Genomic DNA, 24707 nt, shown 5'->3' on the forward strand with positions numbered 1-24707 from the left:
TCTTGTCAGCTGGGATGAAAGCCAGCTGGGAAGATTTAGAGCTGAGATGGATTAGATCTCAGCAGCCGCCTTGTTTTTGCGCTTGGCTTCGTCTCCGAAGAGGCCCGTGGTGTGCCTGGCACCCAGGAGTGAAACGGAACACTGTGGCGGTCCAATCCAGCTCTGTCTCAGAACCTTCCCACGTTTTCCTCTTGGGACCACCACTCATGCCGGCAGGGGACCGGCCATGAACGCTCTGCTGGCTAGCATCTTTCTGGGTGGATTTTCTCATCTCCTGGCAGGTAATGACTGAGGGTCCTTAGCAACCCCCGACTCTTTCTGTTGTGGTTGTGGGTCTGTGGATTCCTCTGTGTGTGTGTGTGTGTGTGTGCGTGTCTTTTGTATGGATAGGTGGGCAAGGCTTCTTGTTTTAGAAAGGTTTTCTGCATGGGGTGTCTCTGCTACCCCTTTGGAAGGCTGCGCAGTTCAGCTTCACGCTCAAAGGAACTTTGAGCTTCTCCTTCTTCTGTTCAGGCACCAGTCCTGGGCAGAAAACTCCAGATTGTGAAAATTGTGTCACTCCTGGGGAGGGGGACAAACCCCTGATCTTCTAAAGAAGCAAGATTTTCTCTCCAGTTAATGCCTATAAGAAGGTATCCAAACGAGAAGGTGAAATAAGGATAGAGGTACGCAGAGATGGATGGAAGTGTGTCTGCATGCATGGATAGGTAGATGATAAATAGAGATTTGATGATTGAGATAGATGAGAGATATGATAGAGATATTAAAGATTGAGAGACATGAGAGAGATGAGAGAGATGAGAGAGAGAGAGATGACAGGTATAGATGATAGATAGATAGATAGATAGATAGATAGATAGATAGATAGATAGATAGATAGATAGATATGGATGGATAGATGAATAGATGATAGATAGATAGAAAGAAAGCTAGATAAATAGAAAGAAAGCTAGATAAAGATAGATAGATAGATAGATAGATAGATAGATAGATAGATAGATAGATAGATAGATAGATAGATAGATATGGATGGATAGATAGATGATAGAAAGAAAAAAGAAAGAAAGAAAGATAGATAGATAGATGATAGATAGATATAGATAGATAGATAATAAATAGAGATAGAGATAGATAGATAGATAGATAGATAGATAGATAGATAGATAGAGTAGATAGAGTAGATGATAGATGATATAGATAGATAGGCATGAGAGATAGATAGATAGATAGATAGATAGATAGATAGATAGATAGATATGAAAGATAGAGAGAGAGAGAGAGAGATAGAAAGATATGATAGATAGATAGATAGATAGATAGATAGATAGATAGATAGATAGAGATAGTGTAGAGTCTTTGGAGAAGGGCAGGATATAAATGCAAATAAAAAAAAAGATAGGTATGAGAGAAGATAGAGAGAGAGAGAGAGAAAGATAGAGATAGAGATAGATAGATGATAGATGAGATAGGTAGATAGGCATGAGAGAAGATAGAGAGAGAGAAAAAGAGAGAGAAGATAGATAAATAGATAGAGAGAGAGAGAGAGAAAGAGAGAGAGAGCAGATTGTGCCCCACTAATGGGCCGGTTCTTTTCATCCAAAGAAGATCAGTAACCTTGAGAATAAGAACAACCTCACTAGGATGTTTAGTGAAGAGGGAAAACTTTTATGGAGAATGTTGGAGATGCTAAAATGTGCAAATATGTGTAGAACGGTAACAGTCCCTGTGAGCAATGAATATTTGCTAAAAGATAACAAATAGAGGACGGCGTACGTTTTGTGAAGATGAGGGGTTATGGCATTCAGGATAAACTTGGGGAAGCTAAAGGCAGATTCCTAAATGCAAGAAGAAATCATGTCAAGAACAAATACGAAGGGTGGATTGAACAGAAAAAAACAATTCACCAGGACAATGCAAGTATGTCGGGTTTGGGAAGGGGGTGGGGGGTCACAGAAAGAGAAGGATTGGTTCCTAAAATAAATACACAAGAAAAAAAAAAGTGAATTTGGCCAAGAGTAAAGAAATCCAAGATAAGGAGGCAGAGGAATGCAGGAGAAGCCGAGATGGTTGCGCATAAACCGAGTTGGTATAAACTATTTAGTACGTTTGTTTTCCTTTCCTTTTCTTTATCTCTGTCCTTACTTCTTTTCTCCACTCTACACACACACACCACTGCTTATCCCCAATAGTGGGGTGCAGTGCCTGCTGACAGATCAAGATCTTGTCTGTCTGTCTGCAGAAGGGAAGGAATTCCCAGCAGACAGACGGATTGCACGCGTTAATATGTTAATTAGCGACAGCTAATTAACATATTAACACATTAATTAGCATAGGCTTAATGGGTCACTTAGCTTTCCTTGATGATGTCCTAGCGACGTGCAGTTTTCCTTTGGTGGCAACTCTTGGATCCTAATCGTGGTGGCTCAGGGGTTAAGACGCTGAGCTTGTCGATCGAAAGGTCGGCAGCTCGGCGGTTTGAATCCCTAGTAACAGGGTGAGCTCCCGTGACTTGTCTCAGCTTCTGCCAACCTAGCAGTTCGAAAGCAGGTAAAAAACGCAAGTAGAAAAAATAGGGACCACCTTTGGTGGGAAGGGAACAGCGTTCCGTGCACCTTTGGCGTTGAGTCATGCCGGCCACATGACCACGGAGACGTCTTCGGACAGCGCTGGCTCTTCGGCTTTGAAACGGAGATGAGCACCGCCCCCTAGAGTCGGGAACGACTAGCACGTATGTACGAGGGGAACCTTTTCCTTTTACCTTGGATCCTAACATCTAACAAACTCCATTTTAGCTGCAGGGATTTTCCTCACAGGGGAAAGAGAACATCCCTGGAAAACCCAAGGGCGTTCCGGAACTAGCGGCAGAAACGGGTTGAACTATGGTGTATCTAATCTAGCCTCCTCTTGAAAACAAGACATCCTTCCTTCCTTTTTTTTTTTTTTTTTTTACTAAGGACTCCCTGCCACCCCCTTCCCCCAAGTCTCCCTCCCTCCCTCCCACAAACCTGGATTGTCAAATATTTCCTGGCACATTCCAGCCTATTTTATTCTTGCTGACAGAAAAGTGCCTTCAGCGGATTCTTGTTTTTCGTGAAAGGGGAATCCAAAGGTCTCCTTTGGATTCTTTGCTGAAGCAAAGGAATATCTCCATGGAAGAGAAGTCAGAATCAGAGCAGAGCTGGAAGGGACCTTGGAGGTCTTCTAGACCAGCCCCATCGTCAAGCAGGAGATCCTATGCCATTTCAGACAAGTGACTGTCCACTCTCTTCTTAAAAACCTCCAGTGACCCACAATTTCTGCAGGCAAGCTGCTCCACTGGTTAATTCTTCTCACTGTCAATCAATCAATCAATCAATCAATCAATCAATCAATCAATCAACCAGAATAGAGCTTGAAGAGACCTTGGAGGTCTTCTAGTCCAGCCACCTGCCCAGGCAGGAGACTCTATACCATTTCAGACAAGTGACCATCCAATCTCTTCTTAAATACCTCCAGTGATGAAGCACTCACAACTTCTGGTGGCAAGCTGTTCCACTGGTTAATTGTTCTCCCTGTTAGGAAGTTTCTCCTTAATTCCAGGTTGCTTCTCTGCTTGGTTAATTTCCATCCATTGTTTCTTGTCCTGCCTTCTGGTGCTTTGGAAAATAAGTTGACCCCGTCTTCTTTGTGGCAGCCCCTCAAATACTGGAATGCTGCTTTTCATGCCCCCCCCAGTCCTTCTTTTCTCTAGACTAGCCAAACCCAAATTCTGCAACCGTTCTTCATAGGTTTTTGTCTCGAGGCCTTTGACCCTCTTAGTTGCTCTTCTTTGCACTTTTTCCAAAGTCTCAACAACTTTTTTTGTAAATTGGTGACCAAAACTGGATGCCGTATTCCAGGTGTGGCCTTGCAAAAGCTTTACAAAGTGGTACTAACACGTCACATGATTTCGATTCTATGCCTCCGTTTATACAACCAAGGATTGTATTGGCTTTTTTGGCTGCTGCTGCACATGGCTGGCTCATGTTTAAGCGATTGTCCACTCCCTTGCAAAATTTGACACGTTTCCAAACTCAAAGGACCATACTGGGAAAAAGATCCTGATTTCAGGTATCCCTTGAGGTTGCCTGTGTTTTGTGGCCTTGCACAAATCTTTGCAGGTTGTGTTAAATGTGACAGGATCGAAGCTGCTTTCAAGAGAGCAGGTTTTGAAAGGCCAGCCCTGTTGAGTTGGCTAAGGAGCACAGCTTGAGCAATATTAAGGTAAAAGTTCCCCCGCACATATGTGCTAGTCATTCCCGACTCTAGGGGGCGGTGCTCATCTCTGTTTCAAAGCCGAAGAGCCAACACTGTCCGAAGACGTCTCTGTGGTCATGTGGCTGGCATGACTCAATGCCAAAGGTGCACGGAACGCCATTCCCTTCCCACCAAAGGTGGTCCCTATTTTTCTACTTGCATTTTTTACCTGCTTTCAAACTGCTAGGTTGGCAGAAGCTGGGACAAGTCACGGGAGCTCACCCCATTACACGGCACTAGAGACTCGAACCGCCAAACTGCCAACCATTTTCGATCAACAAGCTCAGCATCTTAGCCACTGGGCAATATTACACCCGGACAATATTACACCTGCCCTAATGGAGGGTTTTGTGCATTCTGTGGCTTCATGGCTTAATGCTGGCTTGTTGCATTCAGGAAATGCAACAATCATCCATGACTCAAACTGCCACGGGAGGCCATATTGGAGAGAGGAATGACTACTGGTTCTTTATCTCCTTATACTTACTCTTCCGTTAGGGTGGCTCAGGGGCTAGGATGTTGAGCTTGTCGATCGGTTCGAATCCCTAGTGCTGCCGTGTAACAGGGTGAGCTCCCGTTTCTTGTCCCAGCTTCTGCCAACCTAGCAGTTTCGAAAACAGGTAAAAAATGCAAGTAGGAAAAATAGGGACCACCTTTGGTGGGAAGGGAACAGCGTTCCGTGCGCCTCTGGCGTTGAGTCATGCCGACCACATGACCATGGAGACGTCTTTGGACAGCGCTGGCTCTTTGGCTTTGAAACGGAGATGAGCACCGCCCCCTAGAGTCGGCAACGACTAGCACGTATGTGCGAGGGGAACCTTTACTTTCACCTTTACCTACTCTTCCAACCAAGACATGTCTTGGCTTCTTTGTGTAGATCAATTGGGAAGAGATTTGATGAGGGCAGGCTGGGTGCCAGCCATCAAAACAACAACAGATCTTCCCTTCCGTGGCAAAACAAACAAAGAAGGAATCAAAACATGGTTTCCCAGGGCACAGTTCCATCCTTAATTAGCCCCCAAGAAGGGAGGCTGAGAGGCCATGGGGATTAATTTAATGTTGGGTAGAACTGCAGGACTCCCCAACCCGATTTAAGCTGTGTCAGCTACGGAGAACCTGTTTTTGGAATGAGAGTTTATTAGAACAAGGAAAGTTATTTCCCCTTCTGAACGGAGGTCCAATGGGAACCTAAAAAATGTTTCTACTTTTTTTTTTTTATTCAAAAAGTTTTACAAAATTTTTTTCCCCCTTTCCCCCCACCTCCCTCCCCTCCTTCACAACCCTCCCCGACTTCCCGGAACGAGCACAAGGTATAGTTAAAGATAAAACAAACATATGCTAAAAAAATTTCGTCCCAACTTAATTATACCCCTACAATCATCAATTCCTAAGTTTCCCCGAAAACAATCAGAAATAATACATCATAATCATTCAAAAACAGTCTGATAACTCGTAGTCTGATATCTACATTGAATATAGTCAATCCATTTTTTCCATTAAAAAAATGTTTCTAGTTTTGTCTCTTCAGCCCCGCCAGGAAAAAACACACAACATGACTAGCTGAGCTAATTCTACTGTACTGTAAAACTGCATTTCAGAATCTTGCAAGTCTTGGTAAGGCTACACTTGGAATCCTGCATCCAGTTTTGGTCGCCACGATGTAAAAAAGATGTGGAGACTCTAGAAAGAATGCAGAGAAGAGCAACCAAGAGGATTAGGGGGCTGGAGGATAAAACATGGGAAGAATGGTTGTAGGAACTGAGCATGTCTAGTTTAAGGAAAAGAAGGACTAGGGGACACATGATAGCAGTCTTCCAGTATCTCAGGGGCTGCCCCAAAGAAGAGGGAGTCAAGCTATTCTCCAGAGAAGCAATGGGTGGAAAATAATCAAGGAGAGAAGCAACCTAGAACTAAGGAGAAATTTCCTGACAGTGAGAACAATTAATCAGTGGAATAACTTGCCACCAGAAGTTGCGAATGCTCCAACACCGGAAGTTTTTAAGATGATGTTGGATAACCATTTGTCTGAAATGGTGTAGGGTTTCCTGCCTGAGCAGGGGGTTGGACTAGAAGACCTCCAAGGTCCCTTCCAACTGTTATTCTATTCTATTCTATTCTATTCTATTCTATTCTATTCTATTCTATTCTATTCTATTCTATTCTATTTTACTCTACTCTACTCTACTCTACTCTACTCTTATTTCTCCATGTGACATGTGGCTCCTGGTTAGATATGGCTGTTTGATTTTTGGTGGTATCATCACCAACCAAGGAGGTTCTGAAAGATATTGGATAGGTGTCCAATTTCTGAAGTGAAGCAGGTATGAAGCAGGTAAGAAAAAAGGAATATTAGGACAGGGACGGTAGGCATGTGGGTGCACTTATGCACACCCCTTACAGACCTCTTAGGAATGGGGTGAGGTCAAAAGCAGACAGTTTAAGCTTAAAGTTTTGGGGGTTTGGGGATGAGACCACAGAGTCTGGTAGTGCGTTCCAGGCATTAACCACTCTGTTGCTGAAGTCATATTTTCTGCAATCGAGTTTAGAGCGGTTTACCTTGAGTTTGTATCTATTATTTGCTCGTGTATTGTTGCGGTTGAAGCTGAAGTAGTCATTGACAGGTAGGACATTGTGGTAGATAATTTTATGTACTATGCTTAGGTCAGATTGAAGTCTGCGTAGTTCTAAATTGTCTAAGCCCAAAATTTGGAGTCTGGTAGCATAAGTGTTTTATTGCGAGCGGAGGAGTGGAGGACTCTTCTTGTGAAATATCTCTGGACTCTCTCAATTGTATTAATGCCCGATATGCAGTGCAGGTTCCAGACAGATGAGTTGTATTCAAGGATTGGTCTAGCAAAGGTTTTGTATGCTCTAGTTAGTAGTACAATATTACCAGAGAAGAAGCTATGCAAGATTAGGTTAACAACTCTTAGTGCCTTTTTGGCAATGTTGTTACAGTGGGCTCTGGCACTTAGATCTTTAGAAATGAGTACTCCAGGGTCTTTGACAGAGTGAGGGTCATCTATAAGGTCATGTCCATCTAATTTGCATTTTATGTTTTGATTTATTTTTTTTGCCAATGTGCAAGACAAAGCATTTGAAGTTGCCACTTGTTAGACCAATCTAACAAAAAATGCTGGCTGGAGGACTCTGGGAGTCGAAGTCCGCGCATCTTAAAAGTTGGTGAGGTGTTGGGCAAGATCAATCTTATCCAGCTTGAATTGGCTACGAGCTATCTCAATGTAGGGGAGAGAAAGTTTTGCAAATTCCGCTTGGTTGCGTTCCAGTTCCTTCTTGTGGGCAAAGTGTAAGGCTCTTAAAATAAATAATCCAGAACTTTGTTTATCTGGCCAGCATTCTTGGGAATTAGTGGGAATGTGTGTGAGGAGCTGCAAGAGGCTCCAGAGGCTGTTGAATCAGGGCTACTGACTCTTCAACAGTCCACAAATACATATGGATCCCCATCTCTATTTAGCTTGGCATGTCTGTAGCCGCCCAGGGCTGAAGGAAATCCAGTCCACCTGTTCTGTCCCCCTCGCCTCAGTCCGAGCGATGACTTAATTAGCCGGCAACTATCAGCTTCTGGCAGCAAACTAGTGAGCGTCTGCCAAGTGTCTCTGTTATCTCGCTTGATGCCGATGAGTCAACCAGGAACAAACAGTACTTCACCTCTAGTTAAGCAGTTGATTTGCTTGTCACGAAGTGGTATGGCAGCCCTTGCTGCTTTTATATCCTGTGGGGTGTGGCCTCCATGACTCAGCACTTCCTAGGCCTGCCCCACCCCTGCTTCTGTTGTTCCCGCCTCTCCTGCCTTCGAAACCTAGGGTCCAGCCAGGCCTGATTGCCATCAGCTGGGTCTGAAGGCGTGGCCTGGGGGGGGAAAGAGTCAGGGGACGGAGGCCTCGTTATCTCCTCCACCTGGCCTGCCTCTGACTCCTGGAGCTGAGCCAGGGAAGCCGGTGCTCTAGAGGTACATTCTGACGGCCCTTCCCCCTCACTTTCCGAGTCACTTTCTGGCAGGGGTCCTGGCTTGGGGGGCGCAGACACAACACCACCTGTGCTGAAATTTGTCTGAACCTCAATCAATTTTTGTACAGTTGTACAACCAATAAGGAATTGAGCTGGATGGGACCTGGATGGCTCAAGCAGGAGATCAAATACCAGTGGATCTATACCAGGGATGGCTAACCTTTTTGCCATCCCATGCCAAAAGCGACGGGAGCACGGGGGGGAGGAATCGTGCGTGTGCCTGGCCACACCCATAATTCAATGTGCCCCACCCATGCACATGAGCGCACTCACCCCTCTTTTGGCACACAATGGCCCAGTGGGCCTGGTAGGCCCGTTTTTCGCCCTCCCCAGGCTCCAGAGGCTTTCTTGGAGCCTGGGGAGGACAAAAATGGCCTTCTTCACCCCCCCACAGGCCCTCCAGAGGCTGTAAACAGCCTGTTTCCTGACTTCCGGTGGGTCTGGAAGGCCCAAAAATTAGCTGGCTGGCGCGCGCGTGCATGCAGAAACTGAACTAGGGCAATGTTTGCATGCCCACACAGAATAGAATAGAATAGAATAGAATAGAATAGAATAGAATAGAACAGAACAGAATAGAATAGAATAGAATAGAATAGAATAGAATAGGATCTTGGAGTCCTAGTGGACAATCATTTAGATATGAGCCAGCCGTGTGCAGCAGCTGCCAAAAAAGCCAACACAGTTCTAGGCTGCATCAACAGAGGGATAGAATCAAGATCACGTGAAGTGTTAATACCACTTTATAAGGCCTTGGTAAGGCCACACTTCGAATATTGCATTCAGTTTTGGTCGCCACGATGTAAAAAGGATGTGGAGACTCTAGAAAGAGTGCAGAGAAGAGCAACAAAGATGATTAGGGGACTGGAGGCTAAAACATATGAAGAGCGGTTGCAGGAACTGGGTCTGTCTAGTTTAATGAAGAGAAGGACTAGGGGAGACATGATAGCAGCGTTCCAATATCTCAGGGGCTGCCCCAAAGAAAAGGGAGTCGGGCTGTTCTCCAAAGCACCTGAGGGTAGAACAAGAAGCAATGGGTGGAAACTAATCAAGGAGAGAAGCAACTTAGAACTAAGGAAATTTCCTGACAGTTAGAACAATTAACCAGTGGAACAACTTTCCTGCAGAAGTTGTAAATGCTCCAACACTGGAAATTTTTAAGAAAATGTTGGATAACCATTTGTCTGAAATAGTGTAGGGTTTCCTGCCTGGGCAGGGGGTTGGACTAGAAGACCTCCAAGGTCCCTTCCAACTCTGTTGTTGTTGTTGTTGTTGTTGTTGTTGTTGTTGTTATTATTACTAGTACTATTATTATACAGAATAGAATTTTTTATTGGCCAAGTGTGATTGGACACGCAAGGAATTTGTCTTGATGCATATGCTCCCAGTGTACATAAAAGAAAAGATACGTTCATCAAGAATTCTAAGATACAACACTTAATGATAGCCATATGGTACAAATAAGCAATCAGGAACCAATCAATATCAATATAAATTGTAAGGATACAAACAACAAAGTTACAATCATACATTCATAAGTGGAAGGAGATGGGTGATGGGAATGATACGACTCTGCGTGTCACTGGTGGCATTTGCCATAGGTTCGCCATCATGGTCCTACACCATTCCAGACAAGTGACTGTCCAGTCTTTTCTTAAAAATCTTCCAGTGATGAAGTAACCCCAATTTCTGCTGTCTCACTGGTTAATTGTTCTCACTGTTAGGAAGTTTCTCCTTAATTCTAGATTGCTTCTCTCCTTGATTACTTTCCATCCGTCGTTTCTTGTTCCGCCCTCTGTAAAATAAGTTGACCCGCTCTTCTTTGTGGCAGCTTCACTGTGTATAGTTGTGCAAACTCAGAAGCTCATTCCCCCTCTCCCCTTGCCTTTTCCCTGTCTGCTTAGGCATCGAGTGTGCCAATGACATCGACGAATGCGAAGGCCACCCTTGTGAAAATGGAGGTACCTGCGAAGACACCATCGCCGACTACAACTGCCATTGCATCTTCAACCCAGGTGGCGTAGCCTGGGGTGGGAAGAACTGCTCGGTGGAGCTCACGGGCTGCAAGACCCACCACTGCCAGAATGGGGCTGTGTGTGTCCCCACCTTCCAGTCGGAGGCCCACGGCTACCTGTGCCAGTGCCCTCCTGGATTTTACGGGCCCACCTGCTCCACCCCAACCACTTTCTCCCTCACGGACAACGGCTACCTCTTAATCAACGCATCTGCCGATGATAAGAACACCAGTGGTCACGGAGCCAGCGTGGCTCTCCGGTTCCGGACCACTCTTCTCAGTGGCCTCCTTTTCTACCGAGGCCACCAAACGGAGCATCTGCTCCTGGAACTCTACGCTGGCCTCCTACAGGTGATGCTCTTGACCCAGGAGGCCAACATATCTTTCACGCTGGAGGCACCCCCGGTGAACGATGGCCATTGGCACAAGGCAGAAGTCTCTCTGCAAGAGTCTCTGGAATTCAGGCTGTGGCATGAAGCTTGCCAAGGGGGCATCTGCCTGTTCAGACATCCCCTTGGCGAGACGACCCCTGTCTCTCTTCTGCCCTCATTTCTGAATATATACGTTGGGGGAGTCGAGGAGACGTTAATGATCAACTGCACGGGACACTTCACTGGTTGCCTGGAAGACTTGCAGATTGACTCTAAGATACTCCTACCCGAGGACGTCGAAGGTCTACAGCTTCCTGGGTTTCAACTGGGTTGTGAGAGAACGGAGTGGTGTCAGTCTCAGCCTTGCTCCCACGGTGGCCAATGCATTGACTTCTGGACGGACTTCCGCTGTCACTGTTCCCGGCCTTACGAAGGTCACACTTGCTCCTATGGTGAGTAGCACGTATTGAGAGGAATTTGGGTAAGAAATGAAAAATATTTTCAGAAACAGTGATAGGAGCCGGTGGTAGGCGGGGAATTCGTCTGCTTGGTTTCGGTAGAATAACAAAAATTGTTCTGTCTCCTTCCCCACTTCAGACCCATGAGCTGGCCTTCAGCCAGTGGATTCACGGCTCTTATCAGTCCTGGCAGAGAAATTGCAGCTGCCTGCCAAAGTTCAAACAAATGACTCACGTAGCAAGTCTTTCAGTTCTTTTTGATACGGTTCAGCTAAACTTTGCTTCTGGTGGAGTGAGAGCAGTCCCAAAGCTCCTTATATATCTGCCCCACCCTTCCTTTTGATGACGCCGCCTCTCTAATCTTCTGAAGCGCGGGTCAATCCAAGCTTGATTATTATTATCAGCTGGGTCTGAAGGCGTAGCCTGGGGAAGGGAGGAATCAGGGGATGACGGCCTCATTACGTCCTCCGACTGGTTTGGTTCTGGCTCCTGGAGCCGAGCCAAAGGCATCGGTACTCCCGAGGTAAGCCTTACTGGCCCTTCCCCCTCACTCTCGGTGTCACTTTCGGGCATGGGGCCAGGTTCGGGGGCTGGAGTCACAACAAGAATTTGTTTGGGGTTCTTATCCGAGATGAAGGAAGACAGAGAGAAGGCAGTGCCACAACCATTAAATAGCTTCGTGTGATAGCATGGAAGGCACCTTGGAGGAGGGGTGGGATTCAAAAAGTTTTAGCAAGGGGTTCTCTGCCAGGTTGCTGGGTGGGCGTGGCCTAGTCAGACTCCTGCACCACAGCGGGAGGGGGAATGTTTTTGCCCTCTCCAGGCTCTGGAGCCTCCGGGAGGGTGAAAAGGGCCTCCCCAGGCTCCAGACGCCCTCTGGTAGGCCCATTTTTTGCCCTCTCCAAGCCTCCGTGCACACCCTGCACTTACTTGCATCCAAAACGTGCTGCATGGGAATTCCTGGGAGGGGCGGGATGGGGTGGGAGGGGCCAGCCAGGAGTGGGATTTGGGGGTTCTCCGAACTGCACAGAATCTTAGCTAGAGGTTCTCCCAAACCACTGTGAACCCCCAGCAGCCCAGCCCTGCCTTGGAGGTCTTCTAGTTCAACTCCCTGCTTAGTCAGGAAACATCTTCTAAAAAATTTCCAGTGTTGGAGCATTCACAACTTCTGGAGGCAAGTTGTTCCACTGATTAATTGTTCTCACTGTCAGGAAATTTCTCCTTAGTTCTAAGCTGCTTCTCTCCTTGATGAGTTTCCATCCATCACTTCTTGTCCTGCCCTCAGGTGCTTTGGGGAATAGCTTGACTCCCTCTTCTTTGTGGCAGCCCCTGAGATATTGGAACACTGCTATCCTGTCTCCCCTAGTCCTTCTTTTAATCAAACTAGACATACCCAGTTCCTTCAACTGTTCTTGATATGTTTTAGCCTTCAGTCCTAAAATGTAGAGATTATACCAGACATTTTTGGAACCCAGAACTCCATAGGCCTTCTGAAATACTGCCTCTAGTAGAAGCCATGGTTGATGGTTGAAACCCATAGAAGTTTTCGAGTTGTTTGCTCTCCTTGGCTTGGAACTGGAAAGTGTTTTTTTCTCTCCTTTCCAGAGTCACCCTCAGCAACCTTCGGCCAGGATAATTCTTCTAGCTTTGTCACCTTTGAGGTTCCCGACAGCTTCGGGCCCAATTTTAACCTCTCCTTTTTCATCCGGACACGGAAGGCCGATGGCCTCATCTTCCAGATCAGCAACAGAAGTGATGTTTTCCTCACAGTGTACTTGAAGGATGGGAGGCTCCAGATCGAAGCGCCATCGGCTGCTTCGGTGGGAACTTCTGGAAATCTGGCCGATGGCACCAGGCACTTTGTGGTACTCTCCTTCCATGAAGGCCTCGCTCGGGCCAGCCTATTAAACAGAGAAGAAGAGCTGGGAGATCTGGCCATCGCCCTTCTTGCGGCTAATTTTGAGATTCATGTGGGCGGGCTCCCCCACCAAGAAAACCTGGACCTCTGGGGAGGCCCTTTTAAAGGCTGCCTGCAGGATATCCAACTCAACCACTACCAGATGCAGTTTTTCCCTCCTCCAGATAACGACAGCCTTCCACAGGATGTGTATGTGGGGCAATACCAGAACGTTGTTCCAGAATGCCTCTCGGATAATGCCTGCAAGGTAAGGACCAGGCTGAAGGAGCCCAGATGCATCCAGATATTTCTGAACATGGGGAAAACCTCTCTATGGGTGGGATGAAACAGTGCGCTGGGTGTTCTGTCCCCCCTCGCCTCCGTCCGAGCGATAGCTTAATTAGCCGGCACTATCAGCTCTGGCAGCAAACTATGAGCATCTGCCAAGTGTCTCTGTTATCTCCCTCGACGCCGATGAGTCACCCAGGAACAAACAGTACTTTAGCTCTTAGTTAATCAGTTCATTTGCCTGCTATGAAGAGGCACAGCAGCTCTCGCTGTCTTTATATCCTGTGGGGTGTGGCTCCATGACTCAGCACTTCCTAGGCCTGCCCCACCCTTGCTTTTGTTGTTCCCTCCTCTCCTGCCTATGAAACCTAGGGTCCAGCCAGGCCTGATTGCCATCAGCTGGGTCTGGAGGCGTGGCCTGGGGGGAAGAGTCAGGGGATGGAGGCCTCGTTATCTCTTCTACCTGGCCTGCCTCTGGCTCCTGGAGCTGAGCCAGGGAAGCCGGTGCTCCTGAGGTAAGTCCTGATGACCCTTCCCCCTCACTTTCCAAGTCACTTTCTGGCAGGAGGCTCGGCTCAGGGGGCGCAGACACAATATTGGGTGAACCAGAGGTCAGTATACTTGTAGCATTATTTCCTGAGGTGGTTCAATTGTTGAGGGATCTCAAACGGTTGATGATTGCAGGCAAAATAAGAGCTCAGCAGAGCCCCTCGCTAAGCTTCACCTTGTGGCGTGAACTCCCATGGTCAAGACTATGGCCGCCAAATTTGTCAGAGAAAGCGTTGTGTTGCGCAGTCACACGTCCATGCCGAAACGCTTCAGCAGATAGAGTTCAGGATGCTTCTGGGCCGGGGGTGGGAGCTCCTGCTCTAATCCGGTTTGGAGAATAGCTTTGGCCGAGATTGGTGAGACTAGCCTAGATGCTCCTAGAGATATAGCATTTCCTTGCTGTGTTCTTACTTCTCATGCGGCCAGAAGGAGAACGATCTGGAGAACAAGACTAAGGAAAACCAGCAAGGTGAGGTATGGATCTTCTCTTTATGTTCAACATCTCCATTCATGTTCCCGAGCTCTGTTTATGAACAAAAAAAACCCAACACCAACCATCTCCATCTGCAAGGAAGCACCTTCTCTGCATGCCTTGTGGTCATTCATTCTTGCCATGGGATCTATGGGACTAGAGCAGGGGTCTTAAAACACTCAAAGAGCCATTTGGACCCGTTTCCCACAGAAAAGAAATCACCGGGAGCCACAAAACCTGGGTGGGCGTGGCCAACTCGACATCACTCACTCCCACCCAGTCACATGACACACTCACACCCCGCCACGCTTACCCAAGTTTTGTGGCTCCTGGTGTTTTCTGTGGGAAACAGATCTCTTTCTCTCTCTCTCTCTCTCTCTCTCACTCACTCACTCTCTCTCTCTCTTTCTTTCCTTCCTTCCTTCCTTCCTTCCTTCCTTCCTTCCTTCCTTCCTTCCTTTCTCTCTCTTTCTTTCCCTTTCTGTCTCTCTCTTTCTCTGTCTCTCCATCTTTCATCTCTCTCTCTCTCTGTGTGTGTCTCATGTGTGTGTGGGTGCGTCCGTGTGTTTGTGTTCCTTCTTGAACCATTTCCAAAAACAGTCTAGGGTTGGTGGGTTTTTGTTGTTGCTGATGTTGTTCTGGGTGCTTTTTACCATATTTAAATCAAGAGTCATTTCAGCTCTTTTGTCCCCTGTCGGCTAAACCCACCACTGGCTGTCCCTGCCTCTCACCCTCCCCTCCCAGTCACTCCTCGCCTGGCCTGAGAAGGTAAGGGTGACGGCGGGCGATGGAGACCCACTCCATATTCCAGCGCCCCTGTACTTGCCATATCTCGCAGGCGCTTCTTCCAGCCCTTGTTGGCGCTGCATACATCTTGGTTGCTCAAGGAGATGCGTGACTTGCTCTCTGCCCCGAGACACTGGCTTGGCCTGGCTGCGGCCGACACCACTGCTGTTGCCACCTCTATAGCCTGTCTGCTGCTCTCACAGTGCCTTGCGCAGCACAGTTAAATTTAGCGTGCTTCACAATGGGGGAAGACGGTGTCCCCTCCTCCTCCTGGAGCCCATTACGATGCAGAGCATTGGCCGCAACTGGGCTGGGTCAGTGTCTCGGGGCAGAGAGCAAGTCACGCATCTCCCCGAGTGACCGAGATGCACGCAGTACCAACAAGGGCCGAAAGAAGCGCCTGCGAGATATAGCAAGCACAGGAGTGCTTCTGGAATATGGAGAGAGTCTCCATCCCCTGCCATAGCCCTTACCTTCTCAGGCCAGGCGAGGATTGACTGGGAGGGGAGGGTGAGTGGAGGGGCCAGCCAGTGGTTGGTTCAACAGACAGGGAGACAAAAGAGCCGCATACGGCTCCAGAGCCACAGGTTGCAGACACCGGGACTAGAGTGACATTTCTCAACCTTGGCAGAATTCTGCGACAAGGCTGAGAATCACTGAACTAGAGACACCAGGAATGGGGATTATAATGGTTGAGGTTCTGAATTCTATTGGATCACTCCTGATTTGAACACCGAGAGAGATTTCCTCAGGTTGAGTCCAACCCACCTAATCTTCCGGTTTCCGGCACTCCCGCGCACATGAAAACCAGCTGGCCCGCGTGCCAGAACCCAGAAGAGCAACGGGTGCTTGCCCGGACAGATAGCTCTGCGTGCCACCTTCTGGCACATGTGCCATAGGTTCGCCATCATGGGGCTTGGACTTTCCTTCGGGTGGGGAAAACCTGGAAGCTTTCAGATTCGGGTTTTCCCAGAGGTGCCAATATGACATAACATAACATAATAACAGAGTTGGAAGGGACCTTGGAGGTCTTCTAGTCCAACCCCCGGCCGAGGCAGGAAACCCTACACCATTTCAGACAAATGGCTATCCAACATTTTCTTAAAAATTTCCAGTGTTGGTACATTCACAGCTTCTGCAGGCAAGTCGTTCCACTGATTAATTGTTCTCACTGTCAGGAAATTTCTCCTTAGTTCTCTCCTTGCTTAGTTTCCACCTGTTGCTTCTTGTTCTATCCTCAGGTGCTTTGGAGAATAGCTTGACTCCTTCTTCTTTGTGGCAACCCCTGAGATATTGGAAGACTGCTATCCTGTCTCCCCTAGTCCTTCTTTTCATTAAACTAGACATACTGAGTTCCTGCAACCATTCTTCATATGTTTTAGAAGACATCATATGACGTCTTCTAATAAAGTGGAACTTTGAGGAACTTTGAGCGTCGGGGTTTTCTTTCATTTGGAGGTGTTCCTCGGAAGCCCGACAGAACCACTTTCCCCGCTAATCCTGTTCCTTTGGTCTTTCAGTCTTCTCCTTGCCTCAACGGTGGTCTCTGTACCGTCACCTGGAATGACTTCAACTGCAGTTGCCCACCCAACTTTACTGGAAAATGTTGCGAGGAGAAAGTCTGGTGCCAAAAAGATTTGTGTCCTCCAGCTACTGCTTGTGTGGATGTCCCCTCCGGTTATGTTTGTAAGTGTTCCTCCAGGAATTGTAGGCAACTGCGGAAGTATCGTTTTTGCTTGTTTTTTTTTTAAACGGGGGAGGGAGGGGAGGGTCTGGAGACCCTTTTCCTCATGATCTCAGCCTGGTACAAATCTGTGGTAGATCCCATTACACTCAGCCTGCTAATTCTTTAAAAAGATGGCTTGAAGTCTTAGGTCGTTTCTAATCCAAGTCATGGGGTCATGGCGCAAATCCTGAACATTCTTCTTGGTAAGCCTCCGTGTGCTCTTGTTTTCCATTCCAGGAAATTTAAATTAAAATTTAAACAAGGGTTTTCCCACCACCCTCTGGAAAGAAGCTCAAGGGACGGGATTCGCGTCCACTTGTTGAAGTTCCCAGTTTTAGCTTCGAGGAACTTTCGTTTATGATGACTTATGTTTCCTCTGATTGTCCCAAAGGGGCTTTTTTCAGGAGGTCAACTGGACTTTCTTATTTTGTTTTTTTCTTTTGAAGACGTTTTGCTTCTCATCCAAGAAGCTTCTTCGGTTCTGACAGGATAGTGGGGGAATGGAACGATTTATACTCTTTGCAGCCAGCTGGTCATTTGCATCTTTTTTGAGGGTCGTTGAGGCCACTTGGAGGTTTATCTGTGTCCTCAGGGTCGCCTGAGTGGTGCAAATGGTTCCTGCACTCTGCAATTTTCCCTCTGGATAAACTTCCAAGTGCTTCAATGACCCTCTAAAACAGGGCTGTCAAACTCATGGCGGCGGCATGTGACATATTGGGATTTTTCTCCCCTTCGCTAAGCCAGGCGTAGACGTGGCCAATGTGTGAACTCATTCGGCCCGCGGACCAGGAGTTTGACAGCCCTGCTCTCAAAGGATGCAAATGACTAGCTGTCTGCAAGGAGTATAAATCCTTCCATTCCCCACCATCATCCAGTCAGAGCTGAAGAAGCTCCGTGGATGAGAGGTGAAACGTCTTCAAAAGGAAGAAAAAAACAAGAAAGTCCAGTTGCCTCCTGGAAAAAAAAGCACCTTTGGGACAACCATGACCTTGAGGACCGAAAATCTCTAGAAATTTACTCTGATTGATTTCTCTTCCCAAGGAACTCTGTTTATATATCTGGGTCAGCTTAGTATTTCACTCCTTGAGATGGCCTCAGAATGGTCTTCGACGAACGTTCATCTTCCTTGAACTTCCTGGTGGAGATCTTTGGGGTGCTCCTTGGTCAGGGGTGGGCTTCAAAAATTTTAGTAAGGGGTTCTCTGCCCGGTTACTGGCTGGGCGTGGCCATGGTGGGTATAGTTGGTCTCCTGCACCATGGTGGGGGGTGTTTTTGCCCTCCCCGGGCTCTGGAGGCTTTTCTTGAGCCTCCGGGAGGGGGAAAATGGCCTCCCCAGGCTCCAGAGGCCCTCTGGAGGCCTTCCTGAACTTCCAGTAAGCCCATTTTTCACCCTCCCCGAGCCACCGTGTGCGCCCTGCACTTACCTGCATCCAAAACGGGCCATGTGGGGACTCCCAGGAGGGGTGGGGTGGGGTGGGAAGAACCATCCAGGAGTGCGATTTGGGGGTTCTCCGAACTGCACGGAATCTTAGCTAGAGGTTCTCCCAAACCCCTGTGAACCCCCAGCAGCCCCACCCCTGTCCTTGGTGTCTCCACTGGACAGCCCTTCCACTCATGATCTTTTGATTACCGTGTCATCCTGCAGGTCTGGCCAATGCCACATTTGACGAGCACGATGCCGTTGAATTCACAGCAAACATGTCTATCGCCAGAGCTCTTCACAGCCTCCGCCTGGATTTCAGGACGCGAGATAGCGACGCCGTTTTGATGCAAGCCACAGAGGAAGTCGATTCCCTTCTGGTGGCTATTCAAAACTCTTCACTCCTGGTTGAAATCCGGAGCGGGAATGGAGTCGAGGGAGCAAGCTTTCTCAGGCCCACGCCCATCGCCGATGGCTCCTGGCACACCCTCTTGTTGACCATGGAAGAGCCCTCAGCCTATTCATCAAGGTGGCACCTCCAACTGGATGATTCCACCAATACAACTCTCCTGGGTAATGCCGGCAACTTGGATTTCTTAAAAAGCGACGCATTTATTGTCTTGGCTGAAAACTTCACGGGCTGCCTCGGACACGTAGACATTGGGGGCCTGTTTTTGCCTCTGTCCAGCCACCCTTTTTACCCACAGCCAGAACAATTCGTTCAGGTGACAGGCAGGGCCCTCCTTCTGGGCTGCCAGGGAGCAGACATCTGTTCTTCCAATCCGTGTCATCACAAAGGCTCCTGCTTGGACCTCTTCAACGCCTTCGGTTGTGACTGCCAGCCTGGGTGGGAAGGGCCGCTGTGTGAGACCAACACGGATGAGTGCAAATCTAGCCCATGTCTTCACGGCGAGTGCGAAGACCTAGTGGGGGACTTCCAGTGCGTCTGTCATAAGGGCTTCATCGGGAAACGTTGCCATATCAACGTAGACGACTGTGTAAGGCACCAATGCCAGAATGGAGGGACCTGTGTGGATGACGTCTACAGCTACTCCTGCAAATGCCCGCCAGAATACTTTGGGCCCCTCTGCGAGTAAGTCAGGAAGTCTGACTAGCAAGAATGAGAATTCTGGAGGTGCATTTTTTTCTTGCTCTTTCTCAGAGTTGGGGCGCAAGGTAGGAGCGGTGGGAATCCCACCCCAACCTTTCTTTCCAACTAGATGTCCCAAACATACTTTACCCAAAAAAGCCAACTGGATTTTCTTGGATCTTTTTCCTTGAAAATGTTTCGCTTCTCGTCCAAGAAGCTTCTTCTTCGGTTCAAGAAGTTCATCCAAGAAGTTCTTCATCCAAGAACTGAAGAAACTTCTTCAGATGAGAAGTCAAATGTTTTCAAAGAAAAAATCCCAAGAAGGTCCAGTTGGCTTTGGGAAAAAGCACCTTTGGGATGACCGTGACCTGGATGACTGAGAATCTGCAAAGACATTTTTCCAAGCAGACCATCTACAGTCATCTCAGTCTTAGCCTTCGAACACTGCAGGAGGACAATCACTTTGCTGACTACATAAATCAGTGGGATACCAGAGGCAAGGACTGAGCTACACAGAAGCTTGATATACACACAAGAGTGCTTACTCCATCTGAAAAATTGGGTTTGGTGCCAAGGTGGTATTCAACTGGTTCAGACCGATTCGCCTGAACCGGTAGCGGAAATCCTGGGTGGGCCCGACCCAGCTCTATGCAGTCCTATTTAGGCATGTTTTGAGGCCGTGCACATATGTGGATGGGGCTCATGCGAGCCAAGCGAGCTCACACGCGTGTGCTCTCACATTTGTGACCTGGTAGGGAAGGTAAGTAAATACCACCCCTGGTTTGGTGTACAGGAGACGTCTTTGAATGGCAATCATTTTTTGCACATTCAGAGAGGTGGGAAGTCTGGTGGTAGCTGATGATGGGAAGGCTCTTTGCCCACAAACAGGTCATATGGGCTGGAGGGATGAACTCGGTTCAGAAGCTTCTAGCTTTCTTCTGGAGTTCCCCAGAAAGACCTTCTCTTTAATCTTTCAGCTCTTTTCCATTAGTAGCTGCTGGCATTAGAAGACTTAACCAGGATATGACCACCAGCCAGGGTAAAACCAATTGTCCCATGGCTCACTGAAGAGTCTTCTGCAAGAAACCATGTCCTGAAGTTCTTGAGAAGATCCATTCCCTCTTCTCTCCCATTATTAGACTACAAGCCTGCAGAAGCAACTTGATAGTCAACTTTGTCAGGGTAATGATGATTTAAAGCTGACTAGCCATTGTAAGGCTGTGGACCAGGATGATGAACTGAGGATGAGTCAGCAGGGTTATTGTCGTTTTAAGAAGCTGTCTATATAAGGGAAAGCTCGCTCGCTTTCTTTCCCTTCATGTATCTCTCTCCTCGTCATGTTCTATCTGCATTGTAGTTCTCCGTGTAGAGTTGAAGAAGATTGATTGCTTGCCTGGTGTGTGCCTACCACATGTATGTTTGTATATAGAAGTCTTGTATATAAGCCACTGTTTGTAATGACAAAAACCTCTGTATCCTGTATTTTGCTCCTGGGTTGTCTCAAAATAGTAGTCACGCTGTAACCACTCTTGACAGGTTATGAGCCTGGTCCAGAGAGAAGGCCAGCGTGACTAGAGAGAAGAGAAACCCAGTGAGAGCTTGCACCAGAGCCAGAAGACTTGTGCAACGTGGTTTGATAGTGATTAGCGGCTTGTGAAAGAAAGCAGGCAGCACGGCCTCTGTCGGGAGCAATGGGAGGAGGTCTCTTGGTGTCTCGGCTGAATGAGACAAACTACCTCTCCTGGAATGTAAAGATGGAGATGTACCTGTGGAGGGAGGAGTTGTGGGACGATTGTTACTAATCCACCAGCAGTCCTGAATAATGGGGACCGGAGAAGAAATGAAAAGGCATTAACTTGGATAATTCTGGCTTTAGAGCAGGGGTCTCCAACCTTGGCAACTTTAAGCCTGGAGGACTTCAACTCCCAGAATACCCCAGCCAGCACAGCTGGCTGGGGAGTTCTGGGAGTTGAAGTCCACCAGGCTTAAAGTTACCAAGGTTGGAGACCCTTGCTTTAGAGGACAGTCAACGGATACACGTGAGGGGTTTCCAGTTTGCAAAAGAGTGCTGCAAGGCGTTGCGCAGTGTGTATTTTTTGAAGAACGCCTACGAACGTCTGGTTTTTAAATCAAGGTTCTTCTCTTTCTTTCTTTTTTTAAATTCCAGGTGGCCCTTCCCCCCTGAACAATGTGGCGAGAACTTCACCTGTTTGAACGGCGGCAAATGCGTGAATGGCCCTTGGGGAGCCAACTGCAGCTGCAAGATTGGCTACACGGGGAAGAAGTACGATGATGGCTTTGACCCGCCATCTTTAAAGGGGGATTCTTTAAACCCCGTTTCGCCTCTTTGGTCCTTACCCCATTCCTCGAATTCTTTAAGGCCGTGGCTGATTCCTACCTCGCTTTATTTCCAGGTGCCAGATCAACGTCAGCGATTGTGATCCCAACCCCTGCAAAAACGGGGGGACGTGTCAGCACTCCATGAATCGGTCCTGGTGTATTTGCGGTGCCAGCTACGCAGGAGAATATTGTGATGTCAGTGTAAGCAAGAGTTTTCTTTTCCCAGAATAATGGGTTGGGTTTTCCCACACACACACACTTGACTCAAAAAAGGAGTTAAAATCTTTTCCAAGTGTTTAACCTTGGGGGGCTGGGGTGGGCGTGGACAGCTTGAGATCACTCATCAGGGGTGAAATCCAGCAGGTTCTGACAGGTTCTGCAGAACCAGTAGCGGAAATTTTGAGCAGTTCGGGGAACCGGTAGTGGAAATTTTGAGTAGTTCAGAGAACCGGCAAATACCACCTCTGGCTGGCCCCAGAGTGGGGTGGGCATGGAGATTTTGCAATATACTTCCCCCTGGAGGGGGGAGGGAATTGGGATTTTGCAGTATCCTTTCCCTGCCACGCCCACCAAGCCACGCCCACCAAACCACACCACGCCCACTAAGCCATGGCCACAGAACCGGTAGTAAAAAAATTTGGATTTTACCGTCACTCGTGTCAGGGGGTGCCTGTGGTGGCCTGAGCACTCTGCCAGCGAAAATGGGCTCCCGAGCTCCGTTTTCGGCTGCAACAGCCTCCTACAACCCCCTGCCAGCGAAAATGGAGCTTTGAAGTACCATCCGTGGCCCTCGTGAACTCCGTCCTGCGCTCCGTTTTTGCTGGCAGAGGCACTGCAGGCTGGTCTTTTGCTGTTTCCAGGGCGGCCAGTGGTGGGATTCAGCCGGTTTGCACCTATTCAGGAGAACCGGTTGTTAACTTTCTAAGTAGTTCAGAGAACTGGTCGTTGGAAGAAATCTTATTTTGTTTTTTCCCACTTTACAGAGCTAATCCTGTAAGGAAGGCAGGAAGGAAACATTCTGGTGTTGTTTCTAGCCTAATCTTTATTGCCCTGCTTACGGAAACTGCCTCTCGGGTTAACCCTTATTACATTGTAACAGCTAAGCCGAAGCGCCCATCGACATGAGTGATGTTGAGTTGACCACACCCACATGGTCACATGACCACCAAGCCACGCCTACCCAGCTGGTCATGAGGGCAGAGAACCGGTTGTTAAATTATTTGAATCCCACCACTGAGAAGCCCCACAGGCCGGATCTAAGCCCCCCGTGGGACAGATCCGGCCCCCGGAGCCTTGAGTTTCACACCTCTGGGTTACATCGACAAGTTCTTGACCTACCATCAAAACTCAGTCTGGTACAGGTAGCCCTTGACTTACGACCACAATTGAGCTCCAAATTTTCTGTTGGTATAAATGAGACATTGGTTAAGTGAGTTTTGGGCCATTTTCCGACCACAGTTGATAAGTTAGTAACACCTGGTTAAGCGAACCTGGCTTCCCCATTGACTTGGCTTGTCAGAAGGTCGCCAGAGGGGAATCACGTGACCTGGGGGACACAGCAACCGTCATAAATATGAACCCGTTGCCAACCCTCTGGAATGCTGAAATGGTCACAAGTCACATTTTTTCAGCGCCGTTGTAACTTTGAGCGGTCACTAAATGAACTGTTGTTAAGTTATGCCTGTAGCTTCCTGCTGGAAGCTTTGTGGTCTTCAAAATATTTTACGGTGGCCCAGGGCACAGAGTGTTTGAAAGATTACGGGCTGAGGAACGTTGGAAGAGCTGGAAGGAATGGTGAAGGAGAGACAAAAACACACAATAAGGCCATTTTTCCAAGCTGGTGGACCGAGCCCTTACCCTAAAGGAATCCTTAATACTGTTGTGACCCAGGCCCAAGTAGGTGGTAATAAACTTAGTCCGTGGAAAAACAAACTTTATTCGAACAGCTGGGAATTACTTCATTCCCAGCATCATTCAGCTCAAAGTAAAACAAATGCCTCCCAACACAAATTCCTCAGTTATCTCACAAACCTTAGTCCAATTAGTCAAACTGCCAAATGCCCTTCCTGGAAATGTCCAGAAGCCACAAAAACAAAGACGTAGATGAAGCAGAAGACGGAGCAGAACGCAGCTACAACGTTGTTTTCCGGTAAAGCTCAAACGTCGTTGCTGTCTGTTTTAAGTCTTATGGGAGGGGCCAATCATATCTTAGCCCTACTCCTGAGTTGTCCTCTCTACTTGAGCTGCTCTTGCCTTTTGGCAGCTCTTCTCATGCGTGCATTAGGAACAGACTCCTCCTGTTCCTCTGCCTCACTACTGTCAGTCTCTGGAGGCTCTGGAGTCCACACCTCACTTCCCAATGGCCCTGGCCTCACCTCAGCCTCATCACTGTCCGACTCCGTATATTCCATAGGCTGCTGATGGACCACAACAAATACAATGATCCCGCTCAGGTAGAGGGCATCCCAGATCCATGTTTTGATGTAGACCTGAAAATCCACTTCTTATCTACTTATACTTCGCCCTGTCCTGGTTTCTATCCCAGCGTTGCTAGGCTGTCAGGTGTCTCCACTGTTGAGATCACCACCTGGTATTTTTAGCACAGCTTACACCAACCTCACGTGGCTTGGTGAGGAAGCTGGGTGGGTTGGAGGGAGAGCCTCTTCAGGTGGAGGGTGCATTTTGAGAAGGTGCTTTAAGTAGCCTGAAGGCCAGACAAGGAACAATGGATGGAAACTGACCAAGGAGAGATTCAACCTGGAAATAAGGAGGAATTTTCTGACAGTGAGAACTATCAACCCATGGAACAGAAGTTGTGGGAGCTTCATCCCTGGAGGCTTTCAAGAAGAGACTGTCAGAAATGGGGTAGGGTCTCCTGCTTGGGTGGAGGGGTGTGTGTGGACTAGATGACCTACGAAGTCCCTTCCAACTCTGTTAATCTATCTAGCCCAGGAGGGGTTCTTGCACAGAACTGAATGACTCCAGTGGCTGGTCG

General features: G+C 47.9%; 1 protein-coding gene across 1 annotated transcript in view; it reads left to right on the forward strand.

Moving 5' to 3' along the window:
* CRB2 (crumbs cell polarity complex component 2) overlaps positions 1 to 24707 on the forward strand; it is a 30850-nt gene that overhangs the window by 143 nt on the left and 6000 nt on the right. Inside the window, exons 1-7 of the mRNA XM_058159051.1 lie at positions 1 to 281; positions 10206 to 11138; positions 12750 to 13309; positions 16657 to 16822; positions 18508 to 19375; positions 21540 to 21656; positions 21787 to 21913. The exon at positions 1 to 281 is cut by the window's left edge and continues 143 nt beyond it. Of these exons, the coding sequence (XP_058015034.1) occupies positions 227 to 281; positions 10206 to 11138; positions 12750 to 13309; positions 16657 to 16822; positions 18508 to 19375; positions 21540 to 21656; positions 21787 to 21913 (2826 nt within the window). The 5' untranslated portion in view covers positions 1 to 226. The remainder of the gene's footprint in view (positions 282 to 10205; positions 11139 to 12749; positions 13310 to 16656; positions 16823 to 18507; positions 19376 to 21539; positions 21657 to 21786; positions 21914 to 24707) is intronic.

This window comes from Ahaetulla prasina, chromosome 16, assembly GCF_028640845.1.
Source record: "Ahaetulla prasina isolate Xishuangbanna chromosome 16, ASM2864084v1, whole genome shotgun sequence".
Lineage (NCBI taxonomy): Eukaryota > Metazoa > Chordata > Lepidosauria > Squamata > Colubridae > Ahaetulla > Ahaetulla prasina.